This window comes from Vidua macroura, chromosome 13, assembly GCF_024509145.1.
Source record: "Vidua macroura isolate BioBank_ID:100142 chromosome 13, ASM2450914v1, whole genome shotgun sequence".
NCBI lineage: Eukaryota > Metazoa > Chordata > Aves > Passeriformes > Viduidae > Vidua > Vidua macroura.
In genome coordinates, this window is record NC_071583.1 from 9,964,442 (window position 1) to 9,983,891 (window position 19,450).

General features: G+C 44.2%; 1 protein-coding gene and 1 long non-coding RNA gene across 5 annotated transcripts in view; one reads left to right on the forward strand and one right to left on the reverse strand.

Annotated features, from left to right (window-relative positions):
- The window catches only part of SLC6A6 (solute carrier family 6 member 6), a 54,976-nt gene extending 45,883 nt beyond the window's left edge, over positions 1-9,093 (reverse strand). For 2 of the 4 annotated variants that reach the window (XM_053989144.1, XM_053989143.1), the window contains exons 1-3: positions 8,279-8,447; positions 4,469-4,504; positions 1,890-1,955 (exon numbers count right to left, since the gene is read on the reverse strand). In XM_053989144.1, coding sequence (XP_053845119.1) covers positions 1,890-1,955; positions 4,469-4,504; positions 8,279-8,309 — 133 coding nt within the window. In that variant the 5' untranslated portion in view covers positions 8,310-8,447. Of the gene's footprint in view, positions 1-1,889; positions 1,956-4,468; positions 4,505-8,278; positions 8,448-8,846 lie in introns of those variants that run through there. The other 2 variants (XM_053989146.1, XM_053989147.1) reach the window with 2 other exon arrangements.
- Positions 9,094-9,495: 402 nt separating this feature from the next.
- Positions 9,496-13,500, forward strand: LOC128813808 (uncharacterized). The gene is made up of 2 exons (XR_008439187.1): positions 9,496-10,778; positions 12,146-13,500. It is a non-coding gene; the product is annotated as an uncharacterized LOC128813808 (long non-coding RNA).
- Positions 13,501-19,450: the final 5,950 nt, after the last annotated feature.

The following is a 19,450-nucleotide window of genomic DNA, read 5'->3' on the forward strand; positions in this document are numbered from 1 at the left end:
TGGAGGTGCCACCACCTCAGTGGTCTAGGTTTCCTCAGAGCAGTGGGAAACACAAGATGAAATCCCAGGGGCCAGGACAGAACCTTAACAGTTCTACAAGAGAGGTCTAATGTCCAGCAGATGTTCAGCTGACTACAACCCCAGGAGAGGTTGTAGAGAGAAAAGATGATCTGCTGTGGGAAAGACCACATCATGCCATGCATAGAAGAGGTACAGAAACAATGGTCTTAATGTATAATGAGGAAAGGTACAAAATGAAGACAAGCAGAAGGCTAAACCTACCAGTCCTTATGAACTTCTTTAACTAGAGGAAGGAAAATCAGGGAAGATAGACAAATAAGAATGATGAATCTGGGAAAGGAGTCTGGACTAACATGCAAAAGACAGCTGTAATAGGTATCAAAATATTAAAATTTTAAGTACTTTTCTCTACATATGGTAAAACAGTAACAGCTTCTATGTAAATGATAAAATCCCAGGGCTTTAAAATAAATAATGTCATACTGTTTCAAAATATTTCTGGATAAAATAAGTGGCATGCAATGGGATGGAGATTTAGCGTTAGGAAGTATAAAGCCCAGCATCCCAGGAGAGCAGTAACATTGCCTGAGGAGCAGCTAGCAAAGCCATGAATCCAAGAATAACCTAAAGGTGATTGCAGGTAAGATTAGCCAAGTAATAGAGTTTCTCTGTGTGATGCTTCTGAGTGATGCAGAAGGGTCAAAGGCTAAGCTATTTCTGGATATGGACAAGGGAAGCGGTGATAGGAAATCTAAAGCATAATGCTATATCAAAACAGCCGCAGTGAACCAATTATGAGTTGTTCAAGTCTCCACAGATTAGAAAGGAGATAGGGAAATAAAAGGAAATACAAACAAGGACAACAAAAGTGATCTAAGGAGAGAGTAAGAGAGCTAAAATTAATATGTTCTATAAATGAGAAGACTCCTGGGCTGAGATCCAGCTATAAATACCTTCCAGGTACTGTGTGTAGAGGAAGGTAATTAATCTAGCTCAAAAGATAGTAAGACAAGAAGCAATTGCTTGAATTTAGGAATGGAAAAATTCAGGATATATAATAAGAAAAAGTTGTCTGAAGAGACACATCTGCTCAACAAGGCAGATTCCCAAGGTGAGACCTAAGGCACACTTACTGTATGCAGTCCAGAACAGATTGTATAAGGATGGGGCTCTGGGAAATTTTGCCATCACAACTTTCTACTGTCCAAAAAGATCACCACAGTCCAACTTACTGATCTTTAAGTTGCATTCTTTTATGGGTTATCTTCAAGACTGCTTCTCTATTAAAAAAAATTAAAAAAAAAAAAAACCACCAAAACAGCACTCAACCTATACATCTAGGTAGTGACAATACATCTACACCAGAGCTCAGAGCTAGGGGTGTGCAGCACTCCAAGGTGCATGGCAAACCTCTCTGCCTCTCTTCTGGCTATGCAATGGTGTGGACAGTGTGAGTCTATTGGGTGCTAGGCATGAGAGTGTCAGCAAGAACAAAAACTGACCCAGACCTCAGATTATGCTGAGTACCTCAACATTGAGGTCAAAGGCCAAAGGGGGAACTACTTCTTGTGATACTCATGGTCTTCCTCAGCCTTGTGTTAAGACATCCTGCACAGAAGCTTTCAATGTTGCTGCATAAATTATGTACTTTGATTTATGATTAACTGAAAACCAATGCTAGCAGTGTTCAACAACTCTCAGGAGTTCCAAATAGAAAATAAAGAAGAATATAAAATAAAATCCCCAAAACATTTGCAACAGACCTTACCATTTTCAATGACAAATGGGTACACACAAATGTGAGGAATATAAAACCCAAGTACCCTTAATACCCCCCCTTAAACAAATCCCATCCCAACTGCACTCACCAATCGGGACTTCTGTCCCCTCCTCAATGTAGATGGGCAGTGGTGATTCCTCCATAGGATGAGGCACTGATGGAAAGTAATGAATTGTGGTAGTATTTGTCGCAAAGTGACTAAAATAAGATGGTCACTTTCTTATCATTACAACTACATATGGCTGGTTACTATCACAAAGAGCCCCTTCTCAAAGTGGTCACCTCCTGTCACAGAGACTGGCCCAAGCCACGGCCTGAGGGGTTAATCCCCACTGAGCACTCACTGCCACAGCAATCAACTCTCTACACAGGACCTGGGAGAGATCCCTGTCTTGGATGCTTCACCATCCTGCCATTTCACTATAACCTCAATACTCCCATCCCTGCAGTTCAACTCTCTTTTGGAAACTCCCACCGTTGTAGAAGCCAAGGGAAGCCAATGCACAGACAGGCACAAACAGAGTTATTGAGTCAAAGTCATAATATTTCATGCACAGAACCAGAGGAGAGAGGCTCTGATGCTCAAAGCTTGCCGTTAGCTGTTGAAAAGCCACAGCATGTGATGGAAGGCTGCACTGCAAGTGGCCTCTGGACCACTGACTTTCCATTACTCATTTTAGAGTGTATGAATTGGACTTAGGAATTTTCTTTGGGATACTGCAATCTCCAAGCAAAACTCTCCAGATCTGCACTGCATGGTTATTCTGCAATTTCAAGACACCGTACAGTCATTGCTGTAGGGTTCATCTGTTTGGGCTCTTCTCTATTTGGGAGCTTCTTCCCTTAAAGGGGTTTTTGCTTCACCATTTCCCCTTTATAATCTATGGGAAGCGTATGCTTCACAGGATTTTCAAGAGATTTGAATTTCCCATTCTAGAATGAAATAATAATGAGCTACAAATGTTGAAAATGTTCATACTCAAAAACCTGGATTTTTTTTCTTCTGTTACCTTTTAAAAATGATGATACACCTTCTCAAAGAGAAAAATGCTTAACCTAGTCTCAGCTAGGATTCCCAGCAGCAGGAAAGGAGGATTCTTTAATCCTTTGTGCGGTATCCTTCACTTAGTACTGGATTTTTTTGGTTTTGGTTTTATTTTATTTTTTTTTTTTTGAAAGATCGTCTTATCCATAAAACCAGCCAAAGAACACTTGTGGTTTAAAGCTATTAAATAAAGCATCTAACAATGCTTCTGCTAGCAACACAACTAGAATAAAGAGTGTTTTCAACAGATGCTTGACTAGCAACAGGCATAAGAACCCCACGCTGGTGTTTTGCAGGACGCAAAGGGCTGCCAGCTCCTGCCTTTCCGTCAGCCCACCCCTCGCTCACGTGGAAGATGAAGGAAAGCACAGGGGAGAGGAAGAACAGAACACGGTTGCCTACGGAACTACTGTACAAGCCACAGAAATCATGGTCTACCGGGATGCCTTGCGCAAGCCACTTTTATCTAGAAGCTGAACTAACATTCCAGCTCAACAATAGCAAAAAAACACATTTGTTACCACACGGCATTTTGCTACATATTAACCAGCAAGTTGCTACGCAAGCATAATGGAGTGCTGCAATTCCGAGATATGTGTTGTTAAAAAAAAAAATAAATTGATTTATGGGAAATCAGCCTGAGGTGAGTGCTCGTGGGCTTGCCATGCCACTGGACACAGTACATGCTCAGAAGTTATGCGAAGCGGGCCCTGCATTGGGAACAATGCAGTCGTTTTCCTTGCTTAGCTAATTTTGCATAAAGGCAATGAGAGTCTTCATCTATGCAGCCCTGTAAAACATTTAATCAGATTTATTTACTAGATAGAAATACTAGAGCAGAGCTTTCTATACTACTCAACAGTTTTCAAAGCTGAGACCTGCGAAAAAAAAAACCCAGGTCGCTAGATGGTGTGGAAAAAAGCCTGTTGTGTTTTTATGACATGCAGCTTTCTCAGTCCCACAAAGAATACTTTAACAGGCTCCCCCAGACCGAGAGCCAAGCTGGAGCCAAATGCTTTCACAAAACATTTGCAACAGTACCCACCAATGGCTGGTGTCATCTACTCTTACTTTAAAGGGCATCACCATAGGTTGTAGAGAAGGCCTGAAATACCTCCAGGCTATTTGAGGCCAGCTACACGTACAGACACTCTCTCTTACCCATACATACACATGCACGCACCTGCACACAACAAATGGCTCGATGGGCAGAACTTGGATTCTGTAGGATCCAAGGCACAAAAGCTGACTGTCACAGCATTTGGGGAGCAAGGACTCTGAGGTGCTAAATCAAGCTCTCACTTATGTGTCTCCTCTGCTTTGGGCAAACCAATTTAACATTATCCCTCCAGGATTTACACACCAACTTTATAGGCATGCTGCTTAAATGTCTGCAAAGTGCTTTGCAATGTTTTCTAAATTCTGTGGTGATACACAGAAGAACTGCACGGACAGATTTAAGACATCAGTTGCTGAGCATTATTGCTGTATAACTACAGCCTATTTTTACATGCTCTATACTTGGTTTCTACAAACAGATGGTAAGTGTTCAGTATTTGAATGTTTTAATGAATTTTTAAAGCCTTTTTGTAATTTCATAAACAAGCATAAATAACACTTACATGAAGAAGAATCTCTGCTGAATGTATTTTCTTTTCCTGTTTGGAAAAAAAAAAAAAAGAGAAAAAGAAAAGGGAAATAATATTTTAAAGGAAAAAAATGGGTCCAGCAAAATAAGTCAGACATGTTTCAATGCTATAATGCACTGCATTTTCTGAATTTCATCAGTAAAAACTTCTGTTTGAAGACACTGAATGTAGTACCAATGTCAAAACAGGAGATCATCCTATATAGAACATCACAGGAGATATGACTATATCCCTCTAAATAGCAGGACAATTACACTGCAGCAGTGAAATAAAATACAAATGCCATGTGATCTGGATCAAAAAATGAAAAAATAAAAGAACTTTTAACTACATTCCAGCTCAGCGATAACCCCATGGCTCAGTGTATGGGTTATTCTCCTACCTATGGACATGGGACTTACACCAACACAGTGAAGCAGAACCCTCCTACTGCATTTTGGCACAGCAGGGTTGTTTTTCCATGCCAGTGCTCAAGCACTGACTGCATTCAAACCCAGGTTGGGCAGCCACAGCAGCGAAGGTGTCCTTCGAGGCTGTGACAATTCTGAGTGACAGAGAACCACAACAGGAAACCCAGTAACTGCTGAAATGGGGAACCTTCCCAACAGGCCCTAACAGCCTCTCCTGCAGCTATGGGACTGCCAGCCTGCTGCCACCCACCCGAAGCTTGCTGGCATTTGATTCACACTCCCCTTCCACCGGCCGAGCTGGTGGGTTCAGTGGATGCTCTGGGAACAGGGTTTAGGGCTGGCACTAAATGGCTTTTTGATGGTGTAAATCTGGACACATTGGGAAAAAAAAGAAACTAACAGAAATACAGAGGATGCTGCAGGACACCAGCCATGGTTTCAGAGACATGGACTGGCAGCAAAGCAGCCCTTCCAACAGCAGGTTTTTGGGGAAAAAAAGAGCAGTGAAGAATGGACTGTTCAATTAATTTATTCTGTATTACCTTGTATCAATATTAGCTACTATGTAAGTAATATAAAGTTTACATGCCTTGGGATGTAAACAAAGCTCACACAAATCAATTAAATCCATGGCACTACAACAGCTGAGGGTTCAATTAAATAGGCATGTATGGAAGAAATTCAACAAATACTAAATCACTGCATTTTCATCCTCATGCTTTTCTTCTAAGGGCCAAGGACCCAATCCTGCAAGCAGCTCCCCTAGAGTGCCATTAGAATAAATTTTAGTTCTGTGTATAGAGCTCTTACTGGAGCAGACACAGGATTACTTTTTAAAAAAATAACCCTGATCCATTCTGGTCATTAAGTTAGTGATGAAAAGAAGTTGACGGCACTAATCCGACTGGGTAATCTATTCAAAGCTTCACTTCTTAAATGATCTACAATTTATTCATATGACCAATCAAATAAACATTACTTACAAAAGGCTGCAACTACCATGGCTTTCCCATCCATTTTTAAGCGTTGTAATATGGTTAAATTTATAAGAAACTAATCAGCATAATCTTTTCAGAGTTGTTTGCCAGCATGATTAAAACCCCTGGTAGGGCACCACTTCAGAGACCCCCCCTTACTGGTGGAACTGCAGCACTGCCATTGGGGCATTGGTGCAACATTGCCCTGCTGCCCACTGGGACAAAAATATGGGACATTGGAAAACACAGAAGGGGCAAAATTAAAATAATAGGAGGTTGCTGCTAAGCCTTGATGTGCATTGATGAAAATCCTAGGAATATCACCATCTGGAAAGTGCCCAAGAGTCTCTTTGGAAACATCCAGCCCGTAGGACCTGGCTGGAAGCCACTAAGATACACTAAGAATATTGATTTTAAAAATCCCTCACTGAAATATTAGCAATGATTAGCTGTACGACAAGATCCTCACCAAGGCTTTACAAACAGAACTCCACTTAGGCATGGGAGGTTTCCCAAGCACTCTGCAGCAAAAGCCAGCCAACCTAAAGTGTCCTCCTAGTTTTCCAGGACAATGTGGCACCTCTTTTCTGCCAGCATTTCACACCAACTGAAGTCTCCTGCCATTGCCTCAGCATTTCACCTCTGACATGAAAGCTCCAGGCAACTGACACAAAAGCTCCACATTTGAAACTACCAATGAAGAGCTGTATGCCAAATTTTGTTTCTGGTTACAGAAAAAGAAAATAAAATAGGAGTCGGTAGCATTTGAAAGATTCCAAATTTCTACCAGATTCCAGACCAAGATTCCTTAATCAAACAAACCAAATGCCCCAGGATTTCGATGCAGCACCCCTGAGTACGCATCCACCTTCTCAGGGCCTACGGGTATCACGGTGCCACCTGCGACCTGGTGCTTTTTGCCAAGTATGACAGAAAGGAACCCTCACAGCGCAGGTGTGTGAAGCAGGTTCATAAATGTCAGCAAGAAGCGGCCTTTCCTCTCCCGGCCGCGGGGTCGGGGTCCCCGGGCAGCCCCAGGCAGGGGAAAGGTGTCTGCCGCCCTCCAGCGGGAGCAGCGCTAGGCACCAAGGCAGGAGAGGTGGGAAGGGGAAGGGACAGAGGTGAAAGGCAAATAAAGAGAAAAAAGACAAAAAGAGAACATGCAAAGCAGGTAAGAGACAGTTGAAGGGGAAACAGGAAGATACTATCTCTGAAAGGACCAAAAATAAAGTTTCCAATGTCAGTTTAACGAGGGCAGCGCAGACATCCTCCTTCCTCACTCGTGCTTCAGACTCGACTTGGTCCAGGCAAGGGACACTGTCACTGTCACGCTGCTGGCTGCCTCAGCTGCTCACACATTTTGCTTAAAAAAAACCCCAATAACCTTCAAGGAAACCTTTCCGTAACACTTGTGGCAAAGGTAGGCAATGCCAGAAAGCAGTCAGCTCGGCTGAACGCAGAGCCAGAGGTAAACACCCGGCTGTCAACAACCATCAGAGCTCTGACCAAAGCCTCTCCCATCAAAATTCCACAGCAGCAGGTTTTAACGGGCTGATTTACCCTCAAACCTAAAGCCATAAAATCTAAACCGGTAGCAACTGTCATCCGAGCCCTGAATTACACAGCTGATGACATGTGTCCCCGTCAGGACTGCCTCGCTGTTTTGCTAGTCCAAAACTCAAAACATTTTCACATGCAAGCAATTAAAAAAAATGCAGTTACCAAAATAGCACTATCAACGTAACCAGCTCCTCTCGGCACATTTTCTTAATGCCTTTCCCAATACGGTTAAAAAACATGGGAACTCATCAAAAACCTCCATTTTAACACCTTGGCACAAACTGTGCTGGAATAAGTGTGGCGTTGTATTTCTTCATGTTTATCTGGATCCTCTCCCACTACTTTTTCCTTTTTTTTATTTTCATCCGTGGTTCCCTTTAAATATAGCTCTTATTAAACAGCAGAAATCAGTTTCTACAATTTCTAAATACCAAGTTTTGCCACTCTTGGAGCTGCCTAAGAACAACACAGCTTGCCTTCAGTGTCATAAATAACACATACTCTGCACATTTCTTCGCCTGGGTGAAATAAATTCTCCCATGCTCTTATATGGAAACCTTGTGAGTCCTCCCACATACCTCTTGCTATAATACCAGGCAGCAATGGGCATTCATTATCTTAAAGCCAGTGGGTGAATTTTGGATCCAAGTTACCCCCAGACGAACCCAGAATTATCACCCCTTTGCACCATGCTGAGCTTGGTAACATGCCCTGTGTAGTCCCTGTATTTTATTTCCAAGCCCCATCACTACTTTGATTTCAGCATGTCAAGAACCCACAAAATAAAAGGAAAATGAGGGAAATAACAAGAAAGCAGCAGCAGCGGTATTACCCACCAGGTAGGCCCATTAGCATCAGATGCAGCATTGCCTGTACCAGTGCCTTCACTCGAGGTTAGCGCACGGCAGATAGAGAAAGCACAGCGGGGAGGGGTGGGAGAAAAAATGGGCAAAAATAGCCGGGGAGAGAAGCGTGCGCCGTCGATGTGCTGGAGGGCCGCCAACGGGGAATGGCTGAGAACGTTATCGCCAAAAAAAGTTAACGCAAGGTGTGGGGGGGTGTGGGGTAAACAACCGCTGGGGAGGAAAAACACCGCGGAGGTAATGCGAGAGCTGGGGAGGAGGGGGCTTTAAGGAGAAGGATGAAATAATAAATAAATGGAAGGGGGGAAGGGAAAGCGCACCCGGGGGCATCCCGAGTCGAGGCGGACAAAGGGAGGACGATGCCGCCGCCACCGGCCCGGCTCGGTTCGGCTCCGCTGGGCGCGGAGCGGCCGCCCCTTTGTTCGCCGCGACAGCGAGGGGCGATCCGCGCCGCTCCGCGCCAGCCCCGCCACCGCCACCACCGCCACCGCCGCGGCAGCCCCACCGCCCGCCCGCCCTCCCGCCCGGGAGGTGCCGGTACCTGTGTCCGCTGGCCGCGGTGCCTGCGCGCCGCTGCGCCCCTGCGGCGGTGCGGCGCGTCCGGCGGAGCGGTGCGGCGCGACTAGCAGCGCCGAGCAGGAGGAAACGGTAATTTATAAGCGCTTTCTTCCTGACCTCTCGTGTCTGTTGTCTAATGAGGGAGCTTTGAGCATCACCCATCCTGCTGAGTGGAAAAACACCGGCACGGCCTCTTCTTTGCTGGGGAGGGGGGAGCCTAAAGGAAGGGGTGTGGGGGAGGAGGGGCCATGCCGCAGACACGGCGGCGGAGCCCGGGCTGGCAGGCGGCCGCGGGCCGGCGGGGAGGGGCGGACGGGTGCGGGGCAGCGGCCGCCGGGCAGCGGCCGCCGCCTCGGGGGGGCCGCCCCGGGCCGCCCGCCCTCCCCCGCGGCCGCCGCGGGCAGCGGGAGCGGGAGCGGGGCCGCCCCGAGGGACCCGGCCCGCGTCCCGCGGCTGCCACGGCGGGCAGGGAGCGGAGAGAGGGCTCCCAGCCGCTGATCTCGTCTGGGCATTTCTCTTTTTCGAACATTTTTTAATCGTAATTTTTTAATCTTTACACAAAGAGTGTCCTTCTCACAGAAAAAGCATCTCACGGCGCTGTCACCGCCGCTGCCCGTCCCTGCTTCTGGGCTCTGGCTTTGCTGCTCCGCAGCCGCTTTTCCCCCCGGACGCCCGGGGGACTGGACTCAGGACACGGTGCCGCTCTGCCCAGCTCTGGGGACAGGTTTGGTCCCGGAGCCGTCTGCTGCTGGAGGAGGCAACACAGGAGCGTGGTCTGGCAGGTGCCTGGGAGGCTGGGATATCCCTGCTCTGCCTGCCGCCTCCCTAAAGCGCGATCCCCGGCACCGGGAAGTCCCGGTCGCAGCGGGAGAACAAAGTACGGCCGGGGCGATCGGCGGGGAAAATGAGCAGGGCAACGTTTTGTTTTGCGTCGGGTTTCACAGAACCGAAAGCCGGTCCTCTTCCCCTGCAGGCGAACGGGTATATGACTCAAACACGTTCTTGCTTTCCTACCTGCATCCCCCTGGTTCTCTTAATGAAAGGATACTCGAGCAGTGTCTCGAGGCATTTTCATATAACCCCTGCTGAAGACTTAGTAAGAGCCTCTGTACTGCAAAATACCATTTGCATTGTTGGGGTACAGTTGTGGTAAAAAGGAGATTTTGGGCCATCTTTGTTTCACAAAAGTCCCACGGTGCTAACCTTGCACTGGGTACAGGAGGGATGGACCAAAAGAGAGAGAATAGTCCCCACGTCTCTGCTCTCTAGGTTTTCCCGAATACAAGATGCTACCTTTCTACACCACAAACTAGGACAGCAGTTACTGGGGAACCACCTCCGGAACCCATAACCTATGCATAGGCTGCTGGGGGGGATCAAATTCCATCACAGCAGCCTCCAGGGAGGTCTCAGAAAAGGCTGATTTCCTTAGCTGGTTCTTGCAAAAGCTGCACCATTCTGCACACTTTTTGATGGCAATACAGGATGCTAAAAACCCTGTGCCACAGTCACACAGCCGATTTTCCCTTACTCCAGTGCATTCTGTGATTTTCCGTATCCGAGCTGATTTGGAACGTGAGTAGGTTTTTAGAAGAAAACCAGATAAAGATAGGATATACACAGCTAATTGATGACATATCTCCACAGAACAGCCTCGTTTAAACTCGAAGGATGTAGTCCGTGCTGCCACCTACGTCTTCTGATTCAGGTTTCTTGTGTACTGCAACTTTGATTCGTAGGCATCCTTTGCAGGAGGCAGCTCACATTTTGTGAGGCTCCACGAGGGACCACAAACTGGCGGCTCTGGCTGCACTAAGGAATGAAGCAAAAGGTTTCTCACTGGCTCAGCCACTTGTTTGGTTGCAGTGACGATGCCTAGATGCAGATTAGGAGCCAGCAGTCACATCAGTGAAATGTAAGTAGTGGCTGGAGCCTTGTCTGTGTGAAGGATCCTGCCAGCACAGCTGTACCACTGACAGCAGTGGAATATTTTGCTCTGGTTCTCTAGAGGAATCAAAGTCTGTATTTTGTCTCTTGCTCTCTCTTCTTCTGTTGCTCCTCACTCGTTAAAAGTCAGCCACACAAAGCACATGGTTCTATGTATTTAAAAATAAAATGTCTGGGGGAAAAGACCAACAGCCAAAGCTGTTTTGAAGTCAGAGGCATGTAAAAAGTACCTGGAACTAATAATAATAATAATAATAATAATAATAATAATAATAATAATAATAATAATAATAATAAAGTTCTTTTGTACCATAAATGTGCACATTGCTATCTGCTATTTCATTATGAGACAGCATAACTTCTGAGAATGTGCCTGATGAATACTTGGGGGAACTCTTCCTTCAGCTGCAGTGGTGCACCGCAGCACTAATGCTTCTGACTTTTCCACTCTCTTATGTAACCGAAATCACAAGTTAGAGCCCAAATTACAAAGCATAAGCATGCGTATAATATTAAGCATACAAATGGTGCCTGACATTACTATCCTTTTCATGTAGGTCTGTTTTTAATCTGTTAGAATTTTTGCTTCTGCAACTTTATTGATTTCAATGTCCGCTGATGCAGTTTGTAACGCAATCAAGCCTAACCCCTTAAAAACCCCCCTGTGAAGACATTAACCCAAACTTAACTAAGGCCAAAATCACTCTGGCTACAGGTAGGTGGAGTTCAAGTGACTTTTGTACCTCGAGTGTATCCTATATCAAGACGCTGTAGCAAGCAGAACACCATATCCCTGTGGCTGCTTTGGCAACCAGTCAGAGTGGCAGGTTTCTGCACCCCAGCCCAAGGCATGGGTTTGCCACCACCTTCCTTTGAGTTTTCCCTCTTTCTCAGAGACTATTTTTGCCATTATCATGCTGATCTACTTGCTGGAGTTTTAAGGTGCTGGATGCTGATACAGCGAGTGCCTCTTGTATCTGTTTAATCCGATAATATAACTCTTTTTTAATCTCCATGTCTGGGTCACAGGGTTTAAAAAAGACACTGGGCCAAATCCCCAGCTTGGCCACAACGTGTGGAAATCTACTGAGATGGCATGAAAGTCAGGAGAGATTCACTCTATTTGCACCTGGGTAGAGAGGTCTTGAGGGGCAGGGATGTGAGTGCCAGATTTCAGATGGATGAATATTAACCCAAGGGTATGGCAGAGCTAATTCAGGTTTGCATAAGGTGAGGTGGAGGGAGGGATATTACACCAGGACCTAAAATATGCTCATCAGCAAATTCTCATTAATTTTTAAATAGTAACCTATTTAATATTTCTTCGTTTTTCAGGAGAAACCCTGTTTTCATTGTTTGGCTGCTAGAGGGAACATGATGTTTCATGGACTCAGGACCAAGATGGGGCATGGACAAAGAGGAGATTTTGCAGGGATTGGAAAGATTTTACAAATAAACATTAAAATTAAAAAAAAAACAAAGTTCATCCAGGCACGAAGTCCAGCAGGAGAGAAATGGACAGCACTGTCTGTAAAAGCAAGAATGGCAAAGAGATGGTCTGAATAAATCCATTGCACTAATGATTTTCTATACATGAATATCCAATACAAAGTTACACTGAGTCAGTCTTTGGGGTTTCCCTGTATAGCAGAGAATCCTGAGCCTGAAAAGGGAAGCAGGTTTTGTAAGGGATTTGCATATCATGGAGTGACTCTGGTTTGCAGATTTTAAGCATTACTAAATTGGGGAATAAATTGTTGCTATTGCTGTTACATACCAGGATATCTCACTAATCCACGCAATCCACTAAGTTGCTGTAGTTTTAGTCTGTCTTTATTTTAGATGAAATTATGGCCTGGACAGTTAATTTTTCTTAGTTTATCCATATAAATCATATATAAATAAGGTATCAAACAGAAACCAAAACATGACCTATGTTTTTGGTACACTCCCCATCATGTGAACCTGCCAGTGATAGAGCTCTGCACCCAGTTTACAAGTCAAACACAAAGGCAATGAAAAACCACACGTCTTCTTGAAAAGTAGTCATTTGGCATTAAATTCTCTTGCTTTAATCCTCTAGCTGGCCTATTTTGCTTATATTTGAGACTGCCTAGCCATTATAGGATTGCCTGCACTGTCCTTTCCTTACAACAAGCTAATTACAAATTAAGGCACTTAGCAGGGCTGAGAGGCTGGAGCTGGTCCTTTCTGAGTTTGGAAATGCCTGTTGCTTTACAGTGGATGATTCCTAAAGTGAGGGGCAAACACAGAGGGAACCAAACAGCCTGGAACCAAAGTGGTCACACTGGCTTTTGAAAAAAGTGACTGTCTCAAGTTAACTGACAGTCAGCTACCTGAAAATAAAAACCTCTCACATATCCAAAGGTTTTCTCTGGGATTTTCAAGATCTCCTGAGCAATTTAAAATCCTTGAAAGGAATGCACTATAGAATGAAAAATGTAAGTATTATTAAAGAATGTCTCTGAACTGAAAGCCAGCCAGTTTCATAAAAATGAGCTAAAAAAGCAATAACAGGTAGTCTGTCTCCTGTTGGATGCTGTATGAACCGTATGTTTTGTATTTTGGAAGTCACTCTAAAACAATGGTTTTTTCTTCACTATTGCTGATGGGAAGAACAGTAGAAGAACTATGTATAAATGAGATTAAAGTAATCTAATTTAAAAAAATAAACAATGTGCTTTCATCTTCAATTCATATCCAGTCATTTGGGATCTAACTTTAAAAAAAGTTAAAAATTCAGAAATTCAGAAAGGACTTTGAAAGACAACTGTTTCCCTTTAAGATTAATGATAATCATACTTGTGTGTTCAAGGGAGAATAGATCCAGGGTTATGTAACAGGATAAAGAAACAAAATCCTTTTTCCTTAAATTAAAATAACCAGTATGTGCGTGAATTTTAGTCAATCACTGAAAGTTCAGGAAACCCATTTTCTTTCCCGACTGCATTCCAATGCTAAAATTGACATCTTCTAATTTTTAAACAGAATCACAATAATTAAAGACAAAAAAAGGTTTGTTTGTTGCATTTGACCACACTTTGCCAATAGAGGAATGTTCCCTAGGGAAAATTCTGTGGCACTTGCCCTGTGCAACAATCCAAAGATGTACTCATCTTTTTATTTTATGTGGCATTAACAAATCCAGTTATTGCACTTCCCAGTTGTTGATTGTTTTTTTCTTTTTAATCTGATTACCTAGTACTAGACTACTAGATATATGATAACTTATCTCTTTTAATCCTTTTTTTTTTTTTTTTTTGCCTGAACTATTACATAACATTTCTTATAAAATCTTGCAATGCCTGCCTAAATTTGCCAAAAAGAGGACAAGATCAACAGGTAATGGATTTTTTTTTATGTTGGCATTGTTCTTTGCTGGCCCAATCATATAAAATTTATTAAACAAACCACCCAAGAAAATAATTTCCTACCATAGAACCTCCATTTTCCACTTCTGTATTTTACAGAAGCACTCATACCAGAATTTATGCATCAGAATTTGACACATAAAATTCCTCTATTACATGAGTTCAATTTTCCAAAAGAAGGTAATGGTAGTATTAATAATCAAGATATAAGCCCTGAAAAGGCTAAGTCACTGATTGTACTTGCTGAAAGAAAAAAAAAAAAAAAAGAAAAAAAAGACATCTTGTAGGATCTAATTCTGGAGTCATTGTTTGACACAATGCAGAGCAGTTGGGATTTGCATAGAAAAGCTTTGCTGAGCTCAGGTGATGTTCACTCGTGCGTGGGAGAAGCTCGTGTGAGCTTTGCTGAGCGACTCTGAGCTTTGTCTGCAGACCAAAATAAACGCTGCAAATGTTGGCCCATCCTTGCACATGTCCACACTCAACGTTTTCAGTCCTGAAGGCAAAGCTCCACATCTGAGCAGTTTAAGTGATGTTCTCTCACTGGACCAAGTCCTCTGTTAGCACTACTCCAGTGGCACAAGGTGTGCTTGGAGATGATGCACATGGTGAATATACCTCTTTCCCTGCTAGTAACACACCTGCCATGCTGCAGATAAATATTCTGCTGTTGCATGGCCTGCACAACAGGTCCTGCCAACTCAGGATGGTTACATGGGTGCAGCAAAGGTGATACGGAATCTGGGAAGCCACAGGAGATGTAAGTTGGGAGAGAGGGAAGAAGTTGTGGCAGACCCACTCAGAAAGCAATAAAAGGTCAACAGAGTCTGAGGCTGCTCTGCAGAACCACTTCCATTTCCATTTGGAGCTGATTATTGAGCTGGGCAGGATTGGTTGAAGCACATCCCAGGTCTCAGTAGACATCACAGTGGAAAATAGTTCAAAAATGTATAGTGGAGGCAGTTGAGCCTTCATGACTTACACAAGGGCTCCAGAAAAGCTGATGGATTAAACTCACCAAAGAAGAAGAAGAGTGATCACTTAAGTGAATTCATACAAGCTCATATTTCTTTCTGTTTGCTTATAGGTCCCTCTGCTCCCTTCCCTCTCAAAGTGATGTTGAAACAGTTATGAGGAGTGTCTAATTGAAAATTATACACTCATATACTTCGTTTATTCTGACAAATTACATTGGAAGATACAGGCAAACACTGGGAGAAAATACTGTAAGAAACAAAACCATTCCCAAATGCATGCTTGTACGAGTTCAAACAGATGGAATATCTAGCTCGGTGAATTAATGCACTGCAAGCAGAGAAAGGGCTTCAAATGTCTGAGTGTCTAGAAAAAATAAGAAATTTAAAATGAACCCTGCAAGCTATCCAGCAACTGCTCATCCAGTATCATGATTTTAATTAACAGAACTGGAAAGCAAGCATATAATATAAACTTAAAAACACAGCGCTTCGGTTTTCCAGACTACCAGTCCAAATGTGAAACAAATTGCTTGCATCTGGTGGCAGGGAGGCAGAGCTGGGGCGGGAGCGCCGCTCCAGCCCGGCCGAGTGACGCAGCAGCATCCGCGGCGCTGCCCGCGGAGCGCGGCCCGGCCCGGCCCGGCCCGCCGTGCCCTGGCACAGCCGGCCCACAAACACTTGAAGCATTGCCCACGTGCTCCGAGGAGATGCCTGGGCTTCCACCTCCGCTGGCAGCACGTTGCTCCATGTAGCAGTGTCACTGAGGGGATGCCAGCGGCTCCCAGGCGTGGGTGACCTTGATCCTCCCCAAGCAGTTACCTTTTCTGGACCTTTGGCACGCTCCCAAGTGATCTTTCAGCCGGAATCTCCGTGGCCTAAAATAAATTCAGCAATATGCACTGTGGCATCCCTGTACTTCTCTTTTGGGATACCTGATGCTTATGTCCCAACCTGGGCAGAGACTTGTTGTGTAAAGTTTATCCTGGTGCAGCAATACTACCAACCCAGCAGTGCATCCTTGCAGAGAGCGATTTCTGCCTGTCTGTCCCAGCCAGAGCAATCCCGCTTTGTTGTCTGTACATGAGAAGGTCGGGAAAGGGGACAGGGTGGAATAGGCTCAGCACTAAGCACAAACTATCCAGACCTGGGCCTCTAAATCTTTTTGGTCAATGTTAGTCAGCTCTGATTTGTATCAAAGCCCAATATTATCACTTATTATTAAATGTACCACAAATGGTTAATATTTTGTCAATAGTTGGTCACAGGCTACCTGTAGCACTGAGCAATTGTCTCTTACTCTCTGTGTCAGCCAAAGTCCTCAAATTTTCTCCTTTTCACTTCTGCAAGTCTGTCTGTTGGGCTTATGAAGTTCATGGAGAGAAGTGTGAAAACCTGCCCCTATACTCCCGTATTTCCTTGGGAAGCACATCCCAGCAAACTGTGGAGCATCTAAAGTGTGTTTGGGATGCCCTTGGCACTCACAAAGACACCCTTGACCCCTGTTGGCCCATAGCAAGTGCTGCTGGAGGCCATAGGCATCATGGAGGAGCTGCATGGCCAGACTGGGCTGTGGCAGTGACCAGGCATCATCCTGAGCAGCAGGGCCTGGGACTGCCTGGTGGCAGAGCTGAAGAAGTCATGGAGCAGCAGCACACAGTGGAGGGTGTGTGGACCCCAGGAGCTTTTCCATCCAGTGCCTCTGGAGGACCTGTGAAGCCATGTGGAGAGCGGTATGGCATCTATCAGGCACATCCCCTGGCCTGCTGGAGCTCAGGACACAGGCACCATCTCCAGCCAGAGCAGAGGACACTGCCACGTGGCCACTCCACCTCGCTTCAACTCAGGTTTCCCCTCAAGCTGAAGTCATGCCACCCCGGAAGCCTTTGCATGTGTCACTGCCTGAATTTTGCATCCCTGCTGGGAGACTAAGCTCCCAGTTGTCCCAGTAAGACACAGGTTAAATACAGGTCATGTTTCTGCTGTTTTCCAGCAGCAAAACAGCTGTTTGCTCTAAACATGAAGATATTTTTGTAAGAGCAAAAGCATGAATTATTTCAAACTTGCCTCAGGATGAATTTTCAAGGGTACTGCAGAGACTGTTTCCACAACAAAACGGGAACTCTTCTCCTACTGAATTGTTCATGTTACTTTCATGAATGCTAGAAAAGAGGCTGGCTTTTTTTAAATGTCAGCAGATACCTGGAACGGGAATTTGTTTCCGTAAACCCTTTGGAAACTATTGTTGTTGATGTTGTCTAATCTGACCAAAAGTTCAATTTGGCAATTTTTATTAAGCCTTGCTGTCAGATATAGGCAATTAGCTTTAAAAAATATCAGGATCTCTGCTGTGTTTCCAATGCCTGTTGCTGTGATCCTTACCTGGTGGGAAATGGCTTTGGAGGAGCACAGCCACATCTTTGTAGCTGTTTACATCACATTTCTGACAGAGCTCCACCCTGCTTTCCCCATTTGTACTTTGTTTTTCATGAATAAAGGTCATGGCATTGGCATCACAAAAAAATATTGTTGCTGTAGAAGGAATTCAGCTGTCCCCTCTGGGTAATAAACAATAATGTACTCCAAGGCTGGCAGGGCAGCAATCAGAGATGAAGAGAAGGCCAAGATCCATTGAGATCTCTGCAGACCTCCAGCATCCCACAAATCAGCTGTCTTTCTGCCTGTGCTGGGCTGCTGCAGACTCTGCATAGTCTCTAATATTTTGCCCAATTTAGATTTAGGCACCCCCCAGCTGTTGGCAGTGGGTCTGTTGTGGGTACCTGCCTCCCAGCCAGTCACACTCTGGAATTTGCTGCCTAATAGTCAAAGGGCATTTTCTCTGCAACAATGTCCTACATTAGCCCAACACTCCCTCTGTGTGCTGGTGGCCTGGGGACATGGTTACCAGATGTAGTTGCCAACCACTGGTTGCCCCTGCTCTGGAGTGCTCTCCAAGGAGGTGCTGTGGCCAGGGCACGTTGTTTAGTCTGCTGCTTGTGTGGGACTCTGACCCCGCTGTAGCCCAGCTACACAATACATCATTTTAGCCATGTTGTATCTAGATCAGGGAATAAATATATAGGAACTACATCCCTTGATTCAGCTATAAAGTAAATGAGATCTCTCCCGTGTTTCTGTATTAGCATCCACATTGACCTCCGTGTTTGTGCTCATGTCAAAATCACTGCTTGTCTTTTGGCTCAAAAGCCATTCTTCTAATCTTCTGTTATGTGTGAGGCTCTCAAGCTGTCTGGTGTTTTTTCTTCCTTTCAGGCTGCCAGTACTTTCCAGCAAGATGAAATTTTAAATAACTTCAATATTCCAGGAGTAATTTCATCACCGGTGCCTGTAGAAACACTTCCCTAAACTTATGGTCCATGGCTTTATGATTCTTTGGGCATGGACCAAAATCTCAATTGTTCTGAGAATATGAGGGAAATGAGGAGAAGTTGCTGCATTATTGCTACAGCGAAGGACACACAACAGCCAACAAGCAAAAGCTCAACATCAAAAGCATTAGGAATACTTTTAGCACAAACACTACTCAAACAATTCCCAATTCAGTAGGAAGCATACTGGAGAAAAATCTCCAGGTTAGGCAGACCTTGAACTTTTTTTCCCAGGATCACACCAGTTGAGAAGCAAATAAAATTCTACAGAATTAGTTGGGGATTTTATTAGTAAAAATCCTAGAGGTGAATTCCTCGCTTTTTCTCAATCACGTATGTTTGAAACAGAGAATTGTATGAATAATAATTGTTACTCATTCTTACATGGTGCTTTAGCATAATCCCAGAAATTATAATTTAGGGAGTACAGATCTTCCTTGTTGCAAAGACCTCAAGATTCCTGTGGCAATAGCCAGGAATCAGATAAAATAGAAGCAATTAATAAAGTATTTCATCATTAAAAGTTTTCCAACACCAGAAGACTTTTCAAATCACCCAGCAGGTTTTGTACATCCTCTGGCATTTGAAATTTTGTCAGTAATGAAAGCTAAATGAATGTTGAATACAAATATAAGGCTTAAAACAATGTCACATGGGTCTCATGTTAATGTGCACAAAATAATATTTGAAGGGAGCTGTTCAAATAAAATCAAAATTGTTTATTTTTTTATAGAGCAATCTCCTATTGATTATTAATAGACTAAAAGCTGCCTTAAAGAGATTCTAAGGCCATCATGCTCCTAATTTCCCTTAGCATCGACTAAATAGTGGTCGAATTGACATCCCTATTTAAGGTTTCCACATCTCTTAGTACTTTGCATTGTA